General features: G+C 35.2%; 3 protein-coding genes across 8 annotated transcripts; 2 read left to right on the forward strand and 1 right to left on the reverse strand.

The window, feature by feature from the left end:
• The first annotated feature begins 1,647 nt into the window (after positions 1 to 1,647).
• Positions 1,648 to 8,409, forward strand: LOC113692741 (carbon catabolite repressor protein 4 homolog 2). 3 transcript variants are annotated; one of them, XM_027211264.2, is made up of 12 exons: positions 1,648 to 2,363; positions 4,152 to 4,902; positions 5,553 to 5,639; positions 5,716 to 5,799; positions 5,872 to 5,958; positions 6,369 to 6,455; positions 6,814 to 6,867; positions 6,954 to 7,045; positions 7,152 to 7,266; positions 7,407 to 7,551; positions 7,755 to 7,906; positions 8,163 to 8,409. In XM_027211264.2, exons 1-11 carry the CDS (start codon positions 2,206 to 2,208, stop codon positions 7,898 to 7,900), a joined length of 1,806 nt encoding a protein of 601 aa, XP_027067065.1. In that variant the 5' UTR covers positions 1,648 to 2,205; the 3' UTR covers positions 7,901 to 7,906; positions 8,163 to 8,409. The 3 variants fall into 3 exon arrangements, with proteins under 3 accessions (XP_027067065.1, XP_027067066.1, XP_027067067.1); XM_027211265.2 differs by having other exon boundaries at positions 2,054 to 2,363; positions 8,044 to 8,195; XM_027211266.2 differs by having other exon boundaries at positions 2,054 to 2,363; positions 8,063 to 8,195.
• A 1,427-nt stretch (positions 8,410 to 9,836) lies between these two features.
• Positions 9,837 to 11,078, forward strand: LOC113691775 (non-specific lipid transfer protein GPI-anchored 22-like). 2 transcript variants are annotated; one of them, XM_027210071.2, is made up of 3 exons: positions 9,837 to 10,331; positions 10,435 to 10,530; positions 10,770 to 11,078. In XM_027210071.2, the coding sequence occupies exons 1-3, from the start codon at positions 9,995 to 9,997 to the stop codon at positions 10,880 to 10,882; spliced, it is 546 nt and encodes a 181-aa protein (XP_027065872.1). In that variant the 5' UTR covers positions 9,837 to 9,994; the 3' UTR covers positions 10,883 to 11,078. The 2 variants fall into 2 exon arrangements, with proteins under 2 accessions (XP_027065872.1, XP_027065873.1); XM_027210072.2 differs by having other exon boundaries at positions 9,841 to 10,331; positions 10,773 to 11,078.
• Positions 11,079 to 11,660: 582 nt separating this feature from the next.
• Positions 11,661 to 19,594, reverse strand: LOC113691512 (F-box protein At3g58530). Of its 3 annotated transcripts, XM_027209667.2 has the most exons (13): positions 19,147 to 19,591; positions 18,789 to 18,848; positions 18,451 to 18,534; positions 15,960 to 16,090; positions 15,772 to 15,847; positions 14,866 to 14,936; positions 14,385 to 14,471; positions 14,191 to 14,263; positions 13,998 to 14,065; positions 13,855 to 13,923; positions 13,499 to 13,604; positions 12,938 to 13,006; positions 11,661 to 12,006 (listed from the first exon to the last, which is right to left on the reverse strand). In XM_027209667.2, the coding sequence occupies exons 1-12, from the start codon at positions 19,357 to 19,359 to the stop codon at positions 12,941 to 12,943; spliced, it is 1,104 nt and encodes a 367-aa protein (XP_027065468.1). In that variant the 5' UTR covers positions 19,360 to 19,591; the 3' UTR covers positions 11,661 to 12,006; positions 12,938 to 12,940. The 3 variants fall into 3 exon arrangements, with proteins under 3 accessions (XP_027065468.1, XP_071909167.1, XP_071909168.1); XM_072053066.1 differs by lacking the exon at positions 12,938 to 13,006 and having other exon boundaries at positions 19,147 to 19,594; XM_072053067.1 differs by lacking the exon at positions 11,661 to 12,006 and having other exon boundaries at positions 12,969 to 13,322; positions 19,147 to 19,592.
• Between the last annotated feature and the right edge of the window lie 2,071 nt (positions 19,595 to 21,665).

Here is a 21,665-nt window from a genome sequence, read left to right on the forward strand (position 1 = left end):
AACTTACCAAAGGCCTCCCACGCGTTGAATATTACTTGGACAAGATGTTAGCTTTTCCATCTTCGACAGCAGAGGCCTCCTACACGTTGAAATTTTGATACTCAAAAAAACTATGAAGTGTGTTTACATAAGAGATTATTTGAAATATTATATGAAATAATCATTATAGCACTTCGATGTGAATGAAAAATTATCAAATCTCAGAAATTAGGTTTTCATTATCAAAATATATGTGATGCATGTAATATAAAAAAATATGTTGAAAAATTTATTTATTATATCAGCAAATATTATTGGACAAATAATTCATATCCAAACATTTGCATTTTTTTTTAAATTATTTACTAACATGAAATAAAAGAAATTAGAAAAAGTGACAAGATTAGAGTTATATATCTTTTGGATCACTTTATTCTTCATGATTATAGTCTATTTTGTTTTATTTCAACAAACAATTCAGTTTTTTTTAAAGTGACAAATAAGTTGTCTAATGCACTAATTCAATCATTTCTTACTACATATTTTTGAAATTTCATCTATAACAATCACGAAATTTTCAACTTATCTTTTCAAAGTATGTAATCAAGACAGAATCAACTCATTTTTTTTTCTCATTCAAAATCAATTTGGAATTAAGATCCGCAAGTCCACGAAAGAATAGTACATTTAAAAGGCTCAAAAAAACACAAATAAAAGTTTTATTTCAAAATCCTAAAAATTCAAAATATTGGTGCTACCAAAAGAAATAGTCACACTTCGTCAGTAGCGGCGCTGCGGTGATGACTAACATACATGCTTCGTTATTGAGAAAATTGAGATTTTGGTACCAATGTTAGGTACATTGACAGTTTTTATCCTTATAGTTTGGATGAAAGCAATTTTAGTACCAAATATTTTAATTTTTCAATACATTTAATCCAATTGACCAGTTTTATTAGATTGTTACTAGAATCCAGTCACGAGTAGCGCATGTTGTAGCTAAATTTTGAAAAAAATAAAAAGATATTGATATGAATTTTGGATTAACTGTTTTTGAGGGTATTTTTAAAAAATTTTACTGTAATAGAGTTTTTAAAGTATATTTTAGAATATTTTTAAAAAATATTTTAAAATATTTAAAAGTAGAAGAGTTTCTAAAATATATTTTGAGATATTTTTTAAAATTTTAAACTAATTTTTAGATAATTTTTTAGAGTATTTTTAAAAATTTTTTATTATATTTAAAAAACTAATTTTTGAAAAACACTCCAAAAACAGGGAATTCAAACAGATTTATGTTTAATCATATTAATCTTTAATTAAAGGCTATATTAGTCATATGTTAAGTCGGATGTGCTTACTGTGTGTTAGAAATGGTCTAATTAGTGTCCTTTAATTCCAGGTTATAGCCACCAACAATTATATATATATTTATTTCAAAATTTAGCCATCGTGCTACTTGCATGACCAGATTCTGCTAATAATTTGTTAAAACCGGTTAATTGCACTAAATGTTCTTAGAAATTGAAACATTTGATCCTAAATTTACTTTCATCCAAACTTTAGGGACTAAAACTGCTTATGTCCCAAACATTTAATACCAAAATTGCAATTTTCTCTTTCCTCATTTTATTACACGTAGTGACGCGTGACCATTCTCAGTTGTCTTTCTCCTCCCTGGACCCAACACGTCCCTTATATCCCTCCCCAAACAAGCCTTCTATGTTTATTTCGCCTCTGTAAAACCCTAATCGATTTTCTTTTCTCTCGGGTTCATTTTCACAAACATCCAGTCTACAATACCTTGTCGATCAACCGATCGATTCTCCCAAAATTGATACTCTTTTCATCACTGCATTAGATTTCCACCCTTTTCTTCACTTCAAGATCTTCTGGAATTCCCGATAAATTACAATATTTGACTTGAAAATTTCTTGGTAAATTGTAAGATTTTATTGAATTTTAGTTTATTAAATTAACCACATTTTAGGGTTTCCTTGGTGATATATAAAGTGTGGTCAAGGCTGGCGATTGGTGCCGAGGATAGCTGATGGCGGATCCGCCTGGTGTCCGCCAAGAATTTATGCTTTTTACTTCAGCTTCTGCCGATTCAGCTGCTGCCGTTGGATCGCTGTCGTCGTTGAAAATTCATTCTGTTGTTGTAGAAGTAGTAGGGTCTGGAAGACTACAGAAGTGGGCCGATAATCGCGATTGTAGAGTACAAGAATGCTGAGTGTGCTGCGAGTGCACCTTCCGTCCGACATTCCTATCGTAGGCTGTGAGCTGACGCCCTACGTGCTTGTAAAACGTCCTGATAAGTCCGTTATTACCGAAGATGTTCCCGAGTCCACTCCACTTGATGGCTACTTCTTAAGATATAAGTGGTAGGTCTGCCCCTCTATTATTTCTTTTTCCTTTTTTTTTAATCAGGGTTTTTGCCCTTCTCTAAGCGAACGGAAAAAGGTTTTTCTTGTCATTTTTTTTGGTGCTTATAGTTTTAATTCTTGGGCTGTTTCCTTGTTAGTACTATTTGATTCTTATAGCTTTTATGCATGTTGCTTTTTGTCATGGTACTTTCGATTTTGGTTTCTTAGAGGTTGGATTGTACGGGTGGGTGACTGTTGTTATGGGCAAGTTGCCAAAATGTTGAGTAGCCATGACAGGTTTTTGGTTTGGTTATAATTATTGCTTTCGTTGATAATGATTGGTCTTTATGTTGTTGTGGTTCAGATGGCATTAATGATTGCGTTGACAGAATGGTATATAGCCAAGATTAGTCTTTTTGTGGTTTATGGGAACTAGGGTTGCATTTTATTGTTTATGGTGTATGAATTAAATGCGAGGAAGCATGAGATAAAATAAAAGGAAGGCTGTAGTTATTGTGCTAAATTTTTTTTTGTACTCTTCTGCTGAGATTTCAATGTAGGTTTTATTTCGTGTCTAAGGATTTTTGTAGTCTTCTGTAATGAAATAATGCATGGGAGTGTTCATCAGGTAAGTTATAAAAGCTGCCGCTGACTAAGTAATATGCTGATTAGTGTAGTTGGTAACAAAAGGAAGGTTTTAAGTTTGTATCGTTTAGGGTATGCTTACATGTTAATTGTGCTTTTATTAGTTTGCCATTGCTTCTGTCTTACCTTTTCTGGCAATTTTCCCACCTTTTAATTGTGGCTTGTTTTTAACTTTCTGATGCTTCTTCATGTTACCTTTTGTGGAGTTTTCTACCCTCATTTGAGCAAGCAGATTCAATTTCAGTTTATATTTGTGGATTTAAATGAATTTTGATTATGTGGGTAAATTTGTTGGATTTGGATCTTAAGCGACATAGGCAACACGATTTTGTCAGTATATCCCCATGTCATTCTGGGAAAAATGGACTTCTATGTAGCAAGCAATTTGTCTAAGTTCGAGTTGGTGTTTGACGAAAATGGAAGTGATATTTGCAAGTATTATTGTTAGGGGCAACCTTGGATGGCTACCCTTCAGGTGTTGCAAAGTGGTAGTAGCTCATGTCTTGAGTCTGCAGTGGGCTTCTTTTGTATATTCTTACTGTTCTATCAGCTATTCTTTCTTGGAAATTGCTTTTATTGTATCTTAAAATAGGAGATGCATGTTGTAAGTAGCTTTAGGTTTTGATGTGCAGTTGCTTCCCCCCCCCCACCCCCTTCCTCTTAACATTTCAACATAATTCTATTCTTGTCTGGAAGAGAATTTGGCCTGGCAAATTGATTTGCTTATTTGAGCTGTAAACGTGTAAAACAATTGGTATATTGTTCGTTGATAGCGTCTGCGCTGTTTCATTGTGTTTCACTTCTGACAATCTGGACGAGTTATTTTTTCCATCCTGTAAGATCCTTGGTTTCACCTTTAAGCTTTATACTTCTTGCATCAATATGGTTTCCTTTTATTTTTATTTTGTTACCTGATTTTAATTGTTGATGTTGGATATTTCATATTATAGTGCTTTGTACACCAATACAATGTACATCCATCACAGAAGCAGAAGGCACATGTGCTTTTCCTTTCTTGGTCGAATACTTTCTGGATCTGGCTGTTTTACTTTTACACTTAACTTTTGGTTTTCTCAATTGCTATAAGGACAACTTTATAGTGTGTTGGGTATTAGATTACAGTCTTCAACTGCATTATTGAAACTTTTTTTTTGGGGGCAGGTATCGCATACAAAGTGATAGGAAAGTTGCAATCTGTAGTGTTCATCCATCTGAGCAAGCTACATTGCAGTGTCTTGGATGTGTTAAAGCGAAAATACCTATCAGTAAGAGTTACCATTGTTCTCCGAAATGTTTCTCGGATGCATGGCAGCATCATCGTGTTTTGCATGAGCGCGCAGCTAGTGCTGTTAATGAAAATGGCAACGAGGAAGAAGAAATTTTTGGGCGCTTCAATGGTTCAGGATCTGGGGTTATCAATACAAACTTGACGGGTACGCAGGCCAATTCTAGCTTGGCAAATGGTGCCACGGCTTTATACCCTGCTGCAGTAACACAGAGAGGTGGTGAGACATGGTTCGAAGTTGGACGATTTAAAACATACACACCGACGGCTGATGATATTGGCCATGTCCTTAAATTTGAGTGTGTTGTAGTGGATGCAGAATCCAAACAGCCTGTGGGGCATCCAAGTACACTACACACTTCTCGCGTAATTCCAGCCCCATCTCCTACTCCACGTAGGTTGATTCCTGTCAGTGGAGTTGAAATGCCAGGGCATCTGGACGTTGACGGTCGTGTATCTTCATCAGGAACCTTTACTGTGCTGTCATATAATATCCTATCCGATTCATATGCTGCAAATGATTTGTACAGTTACTGTCCTTCTTGGGCTCTTTCTTGGGCTTATCGAAGGCAGAATCTATTACGTGAGATAGTTGGCTACCGTGCTGACATTGTTTGTCTTCAAGAGGTACAGAAGTACATCAAAGCTTCTATGTGCATTGTAAGATAGGTCAAAACTTAATGAATTTTCGGTGGAAAAATGGCGACCCTATGAAGGTCCGGCTAGAGAAGAAATGAGAACAACAATGGAAATGCTTTTCTTTTTTCTTTTTTTAATAATAAAGGGTAAAAGGTTTGTCAGTTTTGTTCACAGTCACTTAACTGCATTTTGTTCATATAGAGTGGTTTCTCGGAGATCAGAAGTGCTATGTCAGTTAAAAAGCACAATTTCTTTTCCAAACAGTAGTTCATGTTGTATAATACAATAGTGACTTGTCAAAGCTAAGTGTGTTGTCTTTGGTTGCAAGTTTGTGTGTATTTTAAGTTGAAAAGTTTGTTTTCTTTTTTGTCTTCTTGTTGATATTCTGGTAAAGAATCCATAAATTTATTTGTACAGTATGTTTATGTTGTCAAGTGCTTTTCAGCATTAATGAAAGGAAATTGGGTCAACTTTTACTTGGATCTGCCCAAACCTGAAATGTAAATGTTGTTTATGACTATTTTTCTCTCCTTGGCTGCCTAAAGTTTCAGCAAATGATTTCTTCCACCTGTTTAGGTATATTTATGTTGACGACAGGCATGAAATCAATAGTGTTGACTGTATTTTTTCTGTCCTAGGTTCAATGTGACCATTTTGAGGAATTCTTCGCCCCTGAGCTGGATAAACATGGTTATCAAGCTCTATATAAACGAAAAACAGCCGAGGTTAGTCAAAATGTTGATTGTTGTCGTGTTCAAAGGTAGCTGTGCCAGTTATACATTAGACTGTTGTTGTGTGCAGGTCTTCAATGGGAATATTTATTCAAATGATGGTTGTGCTACATTTTTCCGCCGGGATAGATTTTCACATGTCAAGAAATATGAGGTATGAAGCTTTTTCATTATATATTTTTGCATTTTCTCTTTTGTTGTGCTTGACTGTTCTGTGGTTGTGAAGGTTGAGTTTAACAAAGCTGCACAATCCTTGACTGACGCTTTAGTTCCAAGTACTCAGAAAAAAACTGCTCTGGGTCGATTGATCAAGGTATCTTAGTTCATTGATTACATGTAATTTTTTTTATTCCTTCCATTTGAAACGGATGACATGCTGTTCTTTTTGAACTGTGTCATGATAAAATTTATGTTTCTTTAATATCTGAGTCAGTAAAAAATAGATGTCCCACATGTTTCTGACGCTCTTTGTTTTTTAATTTACCATCCAGAGGTCATACATGTTTTCCAGTTTAACCTTCAACTGTTTTTTATTGACTTTATACCATTCTTTTTTTTGACCTTAGACCCGCCATGTTATGCAAATCTTTTTAACATTCTTGCATTGTCAAAACTTGGGCATCTAGCTTGCTGAAAATAATGGCAATGCTTCATCTCTCGCTAATTATGGAGTAAAAGTTATGGTATGTTTTCGTATCTGACTAATAATGTGTCTTCATATAGGATAACATTGCACTTATAGTGGTTCTGGAAGCAAAATTTAGTAACCAGGGAATTGATAATCCTGGGAAGCGACAGCTTGTTTGTGTGGTAAGCATTTAAAGTTGGTTTGCTCTTTGTTCTCAAGTTATTTTATTCCTACTAATGTCACTGTTGATCAATATGGCTGTGGCGATACTCTAATTTTTGGCCAGTTGCATTAATTTTCATCACTTGATTTAATTGATGGCTCATGCTTGCTTCATACTCCTGACTCAATATTACTTTTATGTACTTGAAATTCATTTCTCAATATCTTGGTCCCGTGAAATTGTTTCTTGTTTGTTAGACATGGTTTCTAGGTGACATATTTTTTCTTTTGGGGGGAAAAGGTCCTTTGGATACATCTTTTTAAAATGTTCATCCTGTGGAGCATAATTGTGACAGTATGTATTACCTTCTTGTACAGGCTAATACACATGTCAATGTTCAGCAAGATTTAAAGGATGTGAAGCTGTGGCAGGTTCTTATTCAACCTCCTCTTGCTGTTGTAGTTGCCTCTATCTTATTATGTGTTAATATTTGTTGATGTGCATGCCTTTGTATCAGGTTCATACATTGTTGAAAGGGTTAGAGAAAATTGCTGCCAGTGCAGATATCCCAATGCTCGTCTGTGGAGATTTTAATTCTGTTCCTGGAAGGTCAGATATGGTTTTTGTTTAATTTGCATACTAGTGGTTGTTGTTATGTAGGTTGTCCATCGAAGCAGGAGTTAACTTCCTGATTTATGTCGTGTTTTGGGTGCAGTGCTCCACATGCTCTTCTTGCCATGGGAAAAGTTGATCCAATGCATTCAGATTTAGCAGTTGACCCTCTTGGAATCCTTCGCCCTGCCACAAAACTTACACATCAGTTGCCATTGGTATGTTTCTTGATCTTTAAACGCTAATTTTTAATTTCGTCGACAGATTAAACTTCTTTCTCTTTGAGAAGCTTTTAATATGCATAGGCTTGTACTACTAATGATCCTGAGTTGTACGTGCTTCTTGATATATCATATAGGTAAGTGCATACTCATCATTCGGAAGAGCAGCTGGTATTGGTTTTGAGCAACAGAGGAGGAGATTGGATCTTACTACAAATGAACCTTTGTTCACCAACTGCACCAGGGATTTTATCGGCACTCATGATTACATATTCTACTCAGGCATGCTCAAAGTGAACTGTCTTTTACTGTTTTTATCTGTTGACTCCCTAGTTCCCCCATGCAGAGCATTTCTGTCTGATTTATCTCTCATTTTTCAATTTGTCCAGGATAAATGTATATTGCTGGGTGTGTGAAGTAATTCTTGCTAAACGTATAATATATTTTTAGTAATGTTGTAAATTTGTTATTTTTTATCCTTTCAGCGGACTCCTTAACTGTGGAATCTTTGTTGGAGCTCTTGGATGAAGATGGCTTGAGAAAAGACACAGCACTTCCTTCTCCAGAGTGGTCTTCTGATCACATAGCACTCTTAGCTGAATTTCGCTGCAAGCCTAGAACTAGGCGCTGACACTGGGTAGGCTGCTACTTCCAGTCCTTTTACATCTTTACCTAGATCTTATTTTGATTTATGAGGCAGTGAATGTATCGGATGTTGCTGACATGATTTTAATTCCTATTGTTTCGTTTCACTTCATTATTGAAACAAATCAGGATGGTGCCTATTGTGTAGGGATTATTGAAAAGGTTGTAAATATGTATTAACTCATGCCCAAGCATTCTCCCTCTCCCACCTCGTTTGATTACTCAAGTTTTGATGCCCGTGGCTGCAGGTCTTGTTTGCGGAGGAATTTCAGAAATAGAAACAGAGACAGAGTCATTTGTAAGAATAGTAGATGATGTTTCCTGTGTTTTTCCTTAGGTGTTCCCCAGTGGATCCTTAGTTGTGATCTTTTGTATCATGCAACCTTTGTTTCATAGAGAAATTGTGGTCATGCTGTACTATAGAAGTTCTCCTCTAATTCAAATAGAAATATAATACCAAATACCCATAGGCGGTATGACCGGCTTTTTTCCAAATTTCTTTGGTGCTTTGCTTTTCACATCCATTGAGCTGCCAGCATTTTGAGGCGGCAATTTCCTGCTGGAATTTTTAGCCAACGGCACTGGGATGAGTGAATCTAAGAGCTTGCTGCTCATCAGATGATGGACTCCATCATCTTATAAAGAGACCTTAACGATATGGTAATTTTTATTGTTATATATTGAGAAAAACAAATTAAGATTGCATATTACACATCCTATGAGTTGAAAATTTCTCTAAAGCCGTGGGAAGGAATTTTGTCGAAAACGTTTGAAAGATGAACAAAATTAAAAATGGTCAAAAGAATCGCGTTGCCTGTAGTGTGTTGGAAAATAAAAAAAAAGGCATGAATTTTAGAATTGCGAAAAAAATGTTAGAAGAAAAACCGCTGAATGTTAAGGGTCTTGATGTCATATTGGTTTTTATGGCGTGGATATAGAACACAAAGGTGCGGAAAAATTTTTATGGTCATTTCATTTCCTGGCGGGCAGTTTTGGTATGTACAAATGTTCGATTAGGACCATCTGATGATGTTCCAGGAGAATCAGTCAAAACTGCCGTAAATTTCAAATCACACATGTCTGTACTTCCTGATTGCTTGATTATCCAACACATCTGGAAAAAAAAAAAAATATATATATATATATATATAAAGGCTCAAATGCCAGATACACAAGCAAGTAGTCGGTCATCAAATTTGCTCATCCTTGTACGTAATTCATCAAAGAAAAAAAGAACGGAACAAGTTGCAGCGGTCTCTGGCGCCTGTTGAGTGTCAAAGCTTCGTTCGGACATTCACTTAATGTGATTTCAGCTCTTCATTTTGCTGCTCTCATTACGAGTCCCTGCAGTTTGGCTGATTGAGATTGACAACTGAACTGGTCAAAATCCAAGTCTAAGTCGTGTATAATCAAAGCAGAAATAACAATTCATCCAGATATGTTTAGATATCTGTCATTGCATCGGGGGTTTTATATCACATTTTGGAAACTGCCATTGAAGAAGTTTGGGGTTAAGAAAGAAAGAAAAAAAAAGGTCAGGTTGGTTGAATGTTGATTTCAGATGGATTAGATGAGTATATCTGTCTAAGTTTGCTCATTATATTAGTACTTACTGCGTTGCAAAATGACCACACGCGTCAATATCTTGATTGCAAGGCAAGGGCCCAAAACTCAGACGAAGCTCAGCAAAGGAAGTCAATTCAATTAGAGCATAGGAAAGTTTGAAATCTTGCTCAGTCATTTTAGCTTGAGGTACTTGCCAAATTGGATACATCACGAAGACATGCTTTTACAAGTTTTTCTGGACAGCGATTTTCTGACTCCTGCGGGCTGTGTTGCAGTCCCAGCAATTAATGTATGACGTCGTGCATGCCTGAATTAGCGCCAATCCATATATATATATATATGTATATGTATATGTATATGTGTATACACACACACACACACACACACGCACACACAGAGAGAGACACATATACATGCAAAGGGGCAGAACCATATCATCCCTTAATAATCACCCACCTCTTTCTCGCGGCAGTTTTATTGAATTGGCTAAATAAACTGCATAATTTGGCGTGTCATGGAGAAAATTAGCGCAAGAGTTTCACTATGTTTGCTAGCTCTGATGATGGCTGGTTGTGTTAGAGTAAGCAGTGATTTTGCACAAGACAAGCGAGAATGCCAAGATCAATTGGCCGGTCTGTCGCCTTGTGTTTCATTTATAAGCGAAGAGGAGAAGCATCCCAGCCCAGTTTGTTGCCTCAGGCTGGGAAATAACTACGATCAAAAGCGCAGGTGTTTGTGCATGCTGGTGAGAGACCGTAATGAACCAGGTCTTGGCTTCAAAATCAACGCTACACTTGCACTCGCTCTTCCCTTCATCTGTCACATACCAGCTAACGCGACGCAGTGTCTTGGTAATCGATCAACTATAGATTAATTCCCGCATATAGTCTTAGCTCTGCTCGTAACTTTCATCCCTTTTTCTTTTTTGGCTAATATTTGTGGCTTGGATTACAGATTTTCTGCACCTGGATCCTCGGTCACCAGATGCTCAGATTTTTCTGCAGTTCTCTAATTCTTCTGGAAGTAGAACCTCAACTATTAGTGGCATAGGTACACTTTCTATTCTTTACACTTTATCCTACAACTTTCTATGCCCATGCTTTTGCACAATTTTTCTGTTTTTAATAAATAGTACACCGATGATCATCGGAGGTTGAGTTTGTGACACCAAATCACAGGATTCATCTGTCTGTTTGCAGAAACGTGATGATGGTCTGTTTTATGTTATATGTTTTGCTATACATTGCTGATACCCGTTTTTTTTTAATTTTAATTTCTTTCTTTTGTAGCAGCTGATTCTGGAAGTTCAAGCTCGATAAATCGTGGAAAGAAATGGCTTAACTTGGCGATGCTTGGCGTGGTTTCAGTTTGGCCACTCATATCAAGCTTCATTAGCAAGTAGTTTGTAGGGAAATTAGAGTGGTGCTGTCTTTGCCCTTTTTCTTCCCCAAAAGAATGCAAGTGCATGCGTGTGTGTGGTGTATTTATATGTGTCTTTTTTGTGAGCACTTGTGATAAATATTAGAATCAAGGAATATGCAATCTAGTGAAACCAATGATCCCTTCCAGAAAGACACAAACGTGGTTCTTCCCAACAAGCGTTGCATTCTTCTTCTTGATCTTACAACTAATGAAGTGCTTCTTATTTCCTCACAGCAACGGGGGACTGGAGAGGGTAATGTACCAATTAGTAGCATCTGTGATGGTTGTTTATGACTTCCTCTTCTTCTTCTAGTAAATGTGTGTGTCTGTGTACCCTTGTTTCCATGAGTGCACAGATACTTCAGGAAGCCAAAAGATGAGCAAATTTGATACTAAATTATTGAACCTAAATATGGCAAAATTTTCATTTTCCGCATGATCTAGAAACAATTGCTTTCCATACGAACAAAAACCTACCCATAGGATGCCCCATCCCTTTCAGATGCATTGTGTGTTTGGGATACGCTTGAACATAGGTCAACCAAAGTGGTCTTGCAACTCAAGCAGAGCTTTGCCATCGAAGGCATGCAATTTTGTGAAGAGGAAGGTTCTCCTAAACTTGAGGCAACAAGCTATCCTAGAGTTTATGCCATGCATATATACATATATATATATATATATATATATATATATATATATATATATATATATATATTGTTATAGTCTGATGCAAAAATGGTATTATGTCAGAGGTCCTATGAAAAATGGAACATAATACGATAAATCATTGAGAATAAAAATATGCCAAAACCCTCATGGTATAAACCTGACACTAATAATACAACCATTAAGATGCGAACCCGAACCTATGAAACCATGTTCTACACATAGTTTTACCTGTTGAAAGTAGTTGCTGATTTTCATAGGAAGGTGTTGTGATCTTGCATAATGCATTAAAAAGTAATTGCGAAATGTAGAAAGCATACACGTTAAATCTAATCTGCGTGCTTGATTTGATGGAGCAATAGAAGCACGATGACCTGAGAGTAAAATGGTATCATGAATCCAAGTAAGTCCACAAGTTGTAGAACACATGTTCAAAACCTGAAAGCACAAAGATTGCAATGTTACTTGTGATTCCTTTCCTCCTTCATAATTCTTCGCGTAAGGAAAACAGAATCTACACGTAAAGGGATTAGGCAAATTCTCCGAATAAGGAAAACAGAATCTACACACAAGGGGAAAACATCCCTAATTATTGTGGCAATGGCACAAAACATCTTCTAGTTACCCCACCAGTGGCCAAAAGGCAAGCATTGGATGTTGGTGCTTGATGCGCATCATTAGCATGATGCTCAGGTCTGGGAATCCCTAGAACACTGTGTGGTGGGGGTATGGTCAACTCACTTAAAGTTTGGTAAGAAGGGGTGGGTCCAATTAGTAAAAGAGAATTTAACCACTAAATAAAATCCAATGAAGCTTTCACATGCGTATCAGGGAATGTTTTTCTGAAAATAAAGAGAGGACTGCCATTGAATAATGGCTGGTCCTCTCTGGGAAGCTTTCTAATTCTGCCCCATTTGTTAGTGCATTCTTCACTTCTTGAAGACAAAAGCAAAAAACAATGCTTCAGTGGGATTTGAAAAAGAAATGCAACTGAAGTTTGATGGCTTGATATAGATGGCATTTCACATTACAGAGCAGAAATATTGAGTGGATACTGTCCATATAAAGTCTTTATCAGCATGAAGCAAACGTGGGAATTTTAAGCAAGGTTTTTTTATTTTTTTAAATTGAAACATTAAAGGGAGCATAACAGTTAAATACGTCCTGAACTCCTGAAACCGAAGTTAAAAGCTCAAAGCACATTTTAAGGGTCAACAAGGGGGCTTAACAATATTTTGAGCTTTAGCCAACAAGAGAGTCTGAACAGGTTATCCATTTAAACCATGGACTATCACTTACTTTAAATAAGACGGTAAGCCAATCTATTAAACTTTAATGCAAGATATTATTTGCAGCCTGACAGACTTACAGCTTAGCTATGCACTTTGAAGCATTTCAGCTTTGGGAACAATTGACGGAGTTCGTCACGCGCCCTTCCCTGCACAAATTTTTTTTTTTAAAAGGGACTATATTAAAGCCCTGTGTCACCTATGATTGCATATAGATGGCTCCCAGAGAATGTTAACATTCTCAGGTGCATATTATGTGCATTTGTTTGAAACATAAAATGAAAAATATAATATTTACATTTATCATAAGATACAATATGATCTCCAAACAAGTATGTCATAAGTTCGTCGTCTTCATAGAACGAAATATGTAAAATCTATTTCAACATCCAGAATTACATTTATCCAAATCCCTTGTTTGTCTATCCTATCAAGTCACATCCCCATCCTTCGTAAGCATTCTTCCTAGATCGGGACAAATAGAAGACTCCAGTTCTTATGCCTTGTATACCAATCAAAATTAATTTTCAAGGAACTAGTACATACGAGCATTGTTGTGGAAAGGGACAATGCATTTTGTACAGATAAGAATGCATAACAAGTGGAAGGACTTTTGCTACTATGGCAAACCAAAAGCTTACCTTAATGCCAACACAACCATTCACGTCGAGTGTTGTGAGTGTACCTGAGCAGCATTTGCAGAGGGCCTCAAGGCACCTATCAGTCACCCCAACAATCCCAAACAAGCTAAAAGGCAAAACAGCCAAGCCCCAGAGACACAAGTTTCAGTCCAATAGCAGGAAAAATGTGCTAATACATCAAAGTAAGCCTACTTCTTGTATGCCTATATCAAGTTCAGAATACAATGGCAAGGAATGTGCAAAAATTAACAGGCAGATATCCATGAATTAGATTATCTAATATTTTTACAAGGGGATTACTCTAATGTACAAATAAGTACTTCATCTAATGCCAATCTTCAATTTTCTGGATTTACCTCAAAAGTTCAAGAGAACTGCAGCTTTCAGCTATAGCTTTCACTCCCACATCTGTCACATGTATACACCTAAATAACAAAGCATTAGCTCTAACAAAATAGACAAATTTCTTGCATATCGCTAAAGCCCATATCTGGCTTACCATGTCAAATTCAGTGAAACTAGCTTTCTGCAGTTGGCTATAGAACGTAGTCCATCATCTGTTAGGTTCTAATATACCAAACTTTGGTCAAAACCAATGGCTTGGGACAAAAAATCCACCATTGCACAAAGTTGTAGGTTGGCTATTCAAGTTTGATTATGACACAAATCTGTTATTCTAAAACAGAATATACCTGAGCACCACAAAGGTCTAAAAACCTTAGATGCGACAACAGAGAGATCTTTTTATAAGCTTCATCTGTAAAGCTGCCCAAACAAAATGTAGAAGTTGAGATGTACACAAGCATGGCATACATTTGAGATGTATAAGTTGTGTTCGATTACTAGAAAGGTCCTAATTTTACATATTATTCAAGGGTAAATTTACCTAGAGAGGGCATAAAGATTCAAACTTTGAAGAGAATAGCAATTCAGCAATATCTGTTGTAAACCACCATCTGTTAGCTTGATGCACCTAGTGACATCCCAAAGATATGAAGTGAGATACTGTCAGGAGGGATGAATTATTTGACCCCCTAAATGGGTTATGAAGATGAGAAGCAGTTGATGCAAGATTCCTGTAATGAATAATTCTCCATTTTCATGTAATAAAATACTGCATCCTCCAGTGATTTCTTTTTCTTTTTCTTTTTCTTTTGTAACACAGTCAAATGATCACTGTCTTGTCTAGACATCTTTGAAACAAGATCTTCTCTATTCATCAGCCTTGAGTTAAAAACAAGCAATAGCTGATATAATTATGTCAACTATTTTATTTATAGATTTCTAACAGTCACTACAGTATGTTTCTTTATTTTGTCTTTCCAATGCAATAAGACTATGAATCCAACATTAACCTTAATCCATACCTTGTCAGGTTTAAAGATTCCAAGTCTCGATAATTGTCAGCAATTAAGTGCAAACTTTGCTCCGTGATATTCTGTCATTGTCAAGAAAAAGAAGCTACATGAGAGATTTCCATCTTACAACAGATGAAGTGATCAAGAAAACGTAGCATGCATGATGAGCAGGAGTTGACAACAAGTAAGGCTCATGTCTAACTACGTAACAAAAATTTGCATCACAGGAAAAAAAACTTACAAATATTTGCATTACGGAAGAAACGAAATTGAAGAAAATAAATTTTAGTAAATTTTTTGGTAAGAGCTATGAAGTCTTAGCAGCAATATACAATTTCTTCAGTTGAAAGCTTGGAGCTTTCCAAATGGGAATCAAGATTAGGTTACTCTAATTACCTTAGGCAAAAGAATTCATAGAAAAGAAATAAATCAAGTAGTCCAAGACTATTGATCTCTAAAAGAAAATTTAAACAAGTGGAGAAACATACTTATTGGCATGTCATTAATTGTTTCCAACAAGAAGCAGATCTTAGGAAAGAAAATTTGATTTGCACCCTATTTTGGTGAATTTTGACAAAACAATATGTTTCATTATTTTCAACCTGCTTCTTTCTATTTATGGACTTAAAAGTCTTCTAAGAGAGAGGCTCAACCTAACAACCATTCTCTCTTTTCCATTATATTTCCTCTCAGAGTTAATCTATAAGACTAATCTTCAGCACAAGACATCAAAACTTAAATACAAATCACCTGTCGGATTTATGGCAGAAATGTCCATATAGTGCCGCATCTTAAAAGTTCAAGGTCATGCATGGAAATTCTAGGACATTTATTGTATAAATTAGGGTTTTTTTTGGGGGGGGGGGACATTGTTGCTTCTACATCCACGGATTTGAATTATCAGTTTTCATGTACCTTACACCCACTCAAGTTCAAATCAGTTATACGTTTACAGTTCCTCACCAAATGCTTGACTCCAATATCTGTAACCCTGAAAGCAAAAGTATAAGCGAAGCCCATTGATGATTAAGAGATTTTAGCTATAATTTGCAATAGAAGAACAAAGCACATACAAACATAGAATCAAGAAAGCCTTCGAGTACCTAACATTCCAATAGATGGAGAATGCCGCAAGATTCGGACAAATGCTTGTTATAACTTCAACTCCTTTATCTGAAATCTTCTGGCAGCCATTTAGGTTCAAAGACTCCAGATTCTTAAGGGCATCCACAAACTTCAAAGAATAGATATTCTCATAATAAGGACTTTCAATTCACCAAAAAAAAAAATCTGTACTGAAATTCCATATGCATAGGCCACAGAACTCAGTTTTAAAGTACTTTAAGACAGTGTCAAAACATTTCCACAACAATCAGGCCAGAGTAAAGTATAAATTTAAACTGTGTTCCTTTTATTAAGTCAAAGAGTTGTACTTGTATAAACCAAAACCAGGGTCTAGCTTTGGGAACAAATTATAGAATTTCATTGTTTTCACTCAACTCAGGAAGTTAAACAAGCAGAACTATCCATGTAAGGATATATGGATTTGTCATTAAATGAGTGTAATCCCTGTTTGGGAAGAGGCTTATTGATGGAAGATTCAGGCGAACAATCAGCAAACTCCTAGAAAAACAGAACTCGTATTTGTTATGGGGAATCAAGGCTCCAGGCTAAGCCAACCTTACTCACAGCACCTAACTTTCTCTGGCACATTTAGCTTAGCTATGCTTCCACTCAATAGGCCGCTTTAGCTACCTCTCCACTTTCCCCATCAAGTAACTTATGAAAACAGGCAGTCAAATTTAAAGCATAAAGAGCAAAGCCAAGCAATAATTCATCATCTACCTAAGCTAATCTAAGAGAATAAATAAATGAAAATATGACCAAGATGCAGGACAAAGCTAGAAGCACTTGAATACTGGATTGTACTGAGGTTTGATTTTCGGCAAAAAGTATGCATGAATATATACACAGAGAATGGAAACAACAGGAACTCAAGTGATTTAGACAATCTGGGGAATATTTCTGTATTCTGTTATTTTAAGATAACATGTAAGGATGAAACACTTCATTTTGATGAATTGCAGTCAAAAGCATACAGTAAGACAAGCATCACCTGACTTGTATGATTGTGGAAAAGATCAAGTTTGAGGAAGTAAACCTAATGTGCTACACAATAAGGCAGAAGCAAGAACTAAATAATTGAAAGAGTAAATAACCTGACTGGTTTTCCAACATAACCAATGCTAGAGGTGGCACTATGGATAAATGGTTCATAATTAGTTTTGACTTAATGGATGATGGATGAAATTCATCCAATCCATTTAGATCCATTTATTAAATGGATCTAAATGGATGGATCTAAATGGATTAAATACAAACCAATTATCCATTTATAATCCATTTAAATATTTTTGTTACTTTTTTTTTTGCATTACCATTTCTTGTAATATGAAGATACTTTTTTATGTACTTGTAAATTTTAGGTGCACTTGAATGAGAAAGAGGACATATTTTAGGTACTCTGATTATTATATGGTTATACATCCACTTCCCTATACTTGGCATGCAATAGACTGCTTTAGATGGAATTTGGTATCAGGTCCATTCCTGTTTACCATGGCTGACGCATTACAAACATTCTGCCATGGCAGCAAGTTGAGCATGGTCGTGTGGAATGTAAGTGATGGCATCACAAACCAATCGTTTACACTCGCTAAAGGCTGCGGGCTTCATTGCCCAATGCAGACTAGTTCTAAGGAATTGCAAAGCAGTTGTATCCTCTTTAAATTCAAATAGCATTCTTTTCGGTTCCTGTGGACAAGTCCAAATTTGAAATTTTGAATGGACCAGCATGGAATACTAGATTTTATGCAAGACAAATACTGGATTCAACGTTCTCAGGGGAATTTCATCAAGCACTTCATAAACATAATAAGCATAGTGCTAGTAACAACACCTTCATGAATAGCTAAACAAATTAGTCTTGTTTAAATAGATTAATGATCACTGATTCATGTAAATTATTCTTATGATGTTGGACCTGTGCTTTTTTACCTGCTGATTTGAGGTACAACTTTTTTGTATGACGTCGTCAGTGAGAAATTGCGTGAAGAATGTCACTGAGATTGAGCTTGAACGCTTGGCAAATGAAGTTCTACTAGTCTTAAATTGTCAGATGAGCTTTCACCTAAGTTTTTCTTGATAAAACTGAGGTTAATGGCCGTAGAACAGAAGTATATTTGGAATTTCTTTTGGGTCAGTTTTTGGAGAGTTGCAAGAAGGGACAGAACATCAGGACTCTGAAACTAGCGGACTCTTGTGTTTTAGTCATTTCCTTTCCTTTCCTTTTATTTGGTTTTTAAATAAATGGATATATATGGTTTTTGTGGATAATCCATGTAAATCCATTTAATTTAATGGTTTTACTTTGATTAACCATTTAAAACCAACACTATAAATGGATAATCCAAATCCATTTAATTATGAATTATATGGATGGATAAATGGATTTCAATCCAAATTGCCACCTCTAACCAATGCTTCCAAGTGAAAAAAATAGTAATATTATAGGTTTAAGATACCGAATGGTACCTTGCTTTTAAGAATTTCAAGATTCTTATCTTCAATATCTCGTGCAAACTCAAGGTTTATGTTCTTCACATTGTGATATCTTGGCTGCAAGAAAAAATAAACACGAAAAAGTAAATCTCACCACCATTTAATTAATCATTCTTGACAAATTTCACAAGGTAGCAGAAGTACTATCCATTAGACCCCATTGCTAGACAAACTTGCGTGGAAGCAGATTGAGAGCAAACTCTCTTATAATGAGACCAAAACTACCAGTAATGACTCTTGTTTCAGAAGTAGCAAACTTTTCTCAGCAAGGAAAAGACCTGAAAATTTAAGAGGGGCTGCAAAGAACTTACTAGTGAAAGAGCTGCGACAAGGCGATCTCCAGCATTATTCATCTCATGCAAATCAATAACCTGTAAGTTTAACAAGAATGAACAAACGCCAGAATCAATACCCCAGTCGCAATTAGAAAACAATCCAAACTTTGCAGTAATGTGCGAATTCAATTACTATTAGTAAAACCCATGAAGTAAAATTCCAATTTCATGGAGAATGTATCAATCCTTGCATTAACCTGTGAGCTTAACAGTAATTAGTAAATCCCAGAATTAAAATTCCAACTGCATTAGGAAAAAGATTGACTCTTTGAGCATTAAAAAACAGGGAAAAGATATAATTAAGTAGGGGAGTTAAGAGGAGGAATGGACTGACCAACCAGATGGAGGGATGGGAGATGAGAGTGCGGTGAAGCCAGGGGCTGACTAATAAGAGAGAGATGAGGTCTCTCTGATGAAGTTTGATGCAGGTACAGACTGCCTTCATCACCCTTGGAATTGTTTCTTTGTTCCATAATGCTTCTTCTACTTCTACTTCCTCTTCCTCTCCTCCTATATCTGTTGATTCTTCTGCACATCTCCTCTCCATTTACTTTGTTTCTCCTCCTCAATAACTCGATTTAGGAGCAACACAGTACTAGCAGGGAAAATAAACAAGAGGATATTCTAGCCTATTCCAAGGAAGTGGGGGAGGGAGGTCTAACTGGATCCGATGGGAACGTCGCCTATTGTGATTCAAATGTACATTTTATGCATGTTTGAACGTTTTCTTCTGCTTGTTTTATTTTTTGGTTAAGGATGAGGGCCTCAAAATGAAAAATAAGAAGAGGGCTCTTTTTATTTTCATTTTCACAAGTGTTGAGAAAACGCAAAAATTTTTAGTTCGGAAGTCAGTCGCGTTTGGATTAAAATATATAATGTACGGTGTGCACGAGGTAATAAGAATAATTAAAAAATATGATCACGAAAGATGTAATTTTTTTTTTTTTGAAAAATTGCAACCAAAACATGACGGCTGCGTTCAAAATTTTTTTTGTCATTGCCTATAAACAAGCCATATTTAGATTTCTGCAACATAATTTTAAGTGATCTTTACATTTCCTTTAGAAAAAAAATGCACCACTACTACCTCTTCAAACATTTTAAAGGCATAGGACATGTGAGCAATTTAGAATTTTTTTCAAAATAATTTTACATACTAGTATTAGTACAGTATATATTTAGAAAAATTTTGTGGTCTCTTTTAAGTGCTATTTCCCTTATTTGTATCTCTCACTAAAAGTAATAATTTAAATCTTAAATATTTAATAATGTTTAATCTAAAAGTCAATAACATTTTTTTCACCATCCAACAATGAATTTTATTTGTAGTCTTGTAAATATAATACCCAAAAAGGAAATGTATTTATAGATGTTATGAATTATTTCCATGATGTGGTGTGGTGAAAAGAAAAACGAATGAATCTTACATAATCACTAGTTGTAAAAAGTAAAAAAAAAAAAAAAAAGAAAGAAAATAACACTAATGGTTAAGACAATTATGCGATTTTTTTTTTTTTGAAAGACAAGAAATTAAGTCTAACCTTCTTGATACACCACTACTATACTATAATGATATCTATATATATACTTTTTATGCTATATATAAAAAAAAATTTATATACACTATCAGTGTATACATTATCATGATTGGATAGATAATATATGAATAAATTTTGGATTTCAAAATCAAATTTTACACATGTGTTATATATCTAATGGTGATAGTGTACGCTTAAAGTGTATACAAATTTTTTTTTTTTTTTGAAACAAGTGTATACAAGATTAATCCATATATAAAAAGGTAAATTTTATATCCACAGGTAGTGTATACACTATTATTGTTAAATAAATTTGTACCACTTTATATTTTTCCTAAACTACCCTTACTAACTACCTAATATAATCAACTACCAATTAGAGTTATGAATTATTTCTAAATAGTTATCTATTTATGCAATTTATTTTGGTGAATTTTTTAATATTTACTATCAAAAATGTAAAACCAATTCTTCTGAAAATGATACATATTTACTCAAATTTTTAATAATATTTTCTTATTAGTTGCACACACATTGGTGTGTGCATTTTACATTAGTATATATAGAGAAAGGATAGGGTTTGGTCTAAACATTTTGTTGTCATTTTATGTGCTTCCATATTTACCCTCATACAAACTAATTTGAATTCCATTAACTACCCAAATATATGTTGTCAACATAACTACCTATATGCATTTTTTAATTTACTATTTAAACATATTTTTCAATATAACTATCCTTAAGAAGTAATTGCTAACATAACAATCATTTTGTCAAAAACAATTTAAAATATTAGAGTTTGCATTAATAATAACAAAAACTATACAAAATTCATTCACCATAAAATATTATGCAATTCTTTGCACACACATTGAGTGTGCATTTATCACTAGTTTATAATTATACTATTCACCTGTTTAGTTATTATAAAAACTTTTTATTACTGTGACATAAAATGGTATATTGTTAACGGTTTGATAGTTGGCATGCAATTGACCAAATCACAATTAGAGATCGCCGTGGATAGGGAAGTTGGCAAGGTGTGAGAGGGGGGAGGGAGAGAGGTTGGTAGGGGAAGGGGGAACATAGAGGGAGGGAAGGAGAGAGGAGAGAAAAGAGGGAGAAGCAAAGGAAAGAGAAAGAGAAAAGGAAAACAAAAAATAAGGCAGGCTGTCAGTAGCGGAATGAGATGGCTGTGCTGTGGTGGGCTGAGGTGAGGGAGAAAGAAGAAAAAGTAAGGTAGGAAAAAAATATTTTTTGTGTGTTTTGAAATATTTTAAATGTATATTTAAAAAATTTTGGGATGCTTTTAAAG

Source organism: Coffea arabica, chromosome 6c (genome assembly GCF_036785885.1).
Source record: "Coffea arabica cultivar ET-39 chromosome 6c, Coffea Arabica ET-39 HiFi, whole genome shotgun sequence".
NCBI lineage: Eukaryota > Viridiplantae > Streptophyta > Magnoliopsida > Gentianales > Rubiaceae > Coffea > Coffea arabica.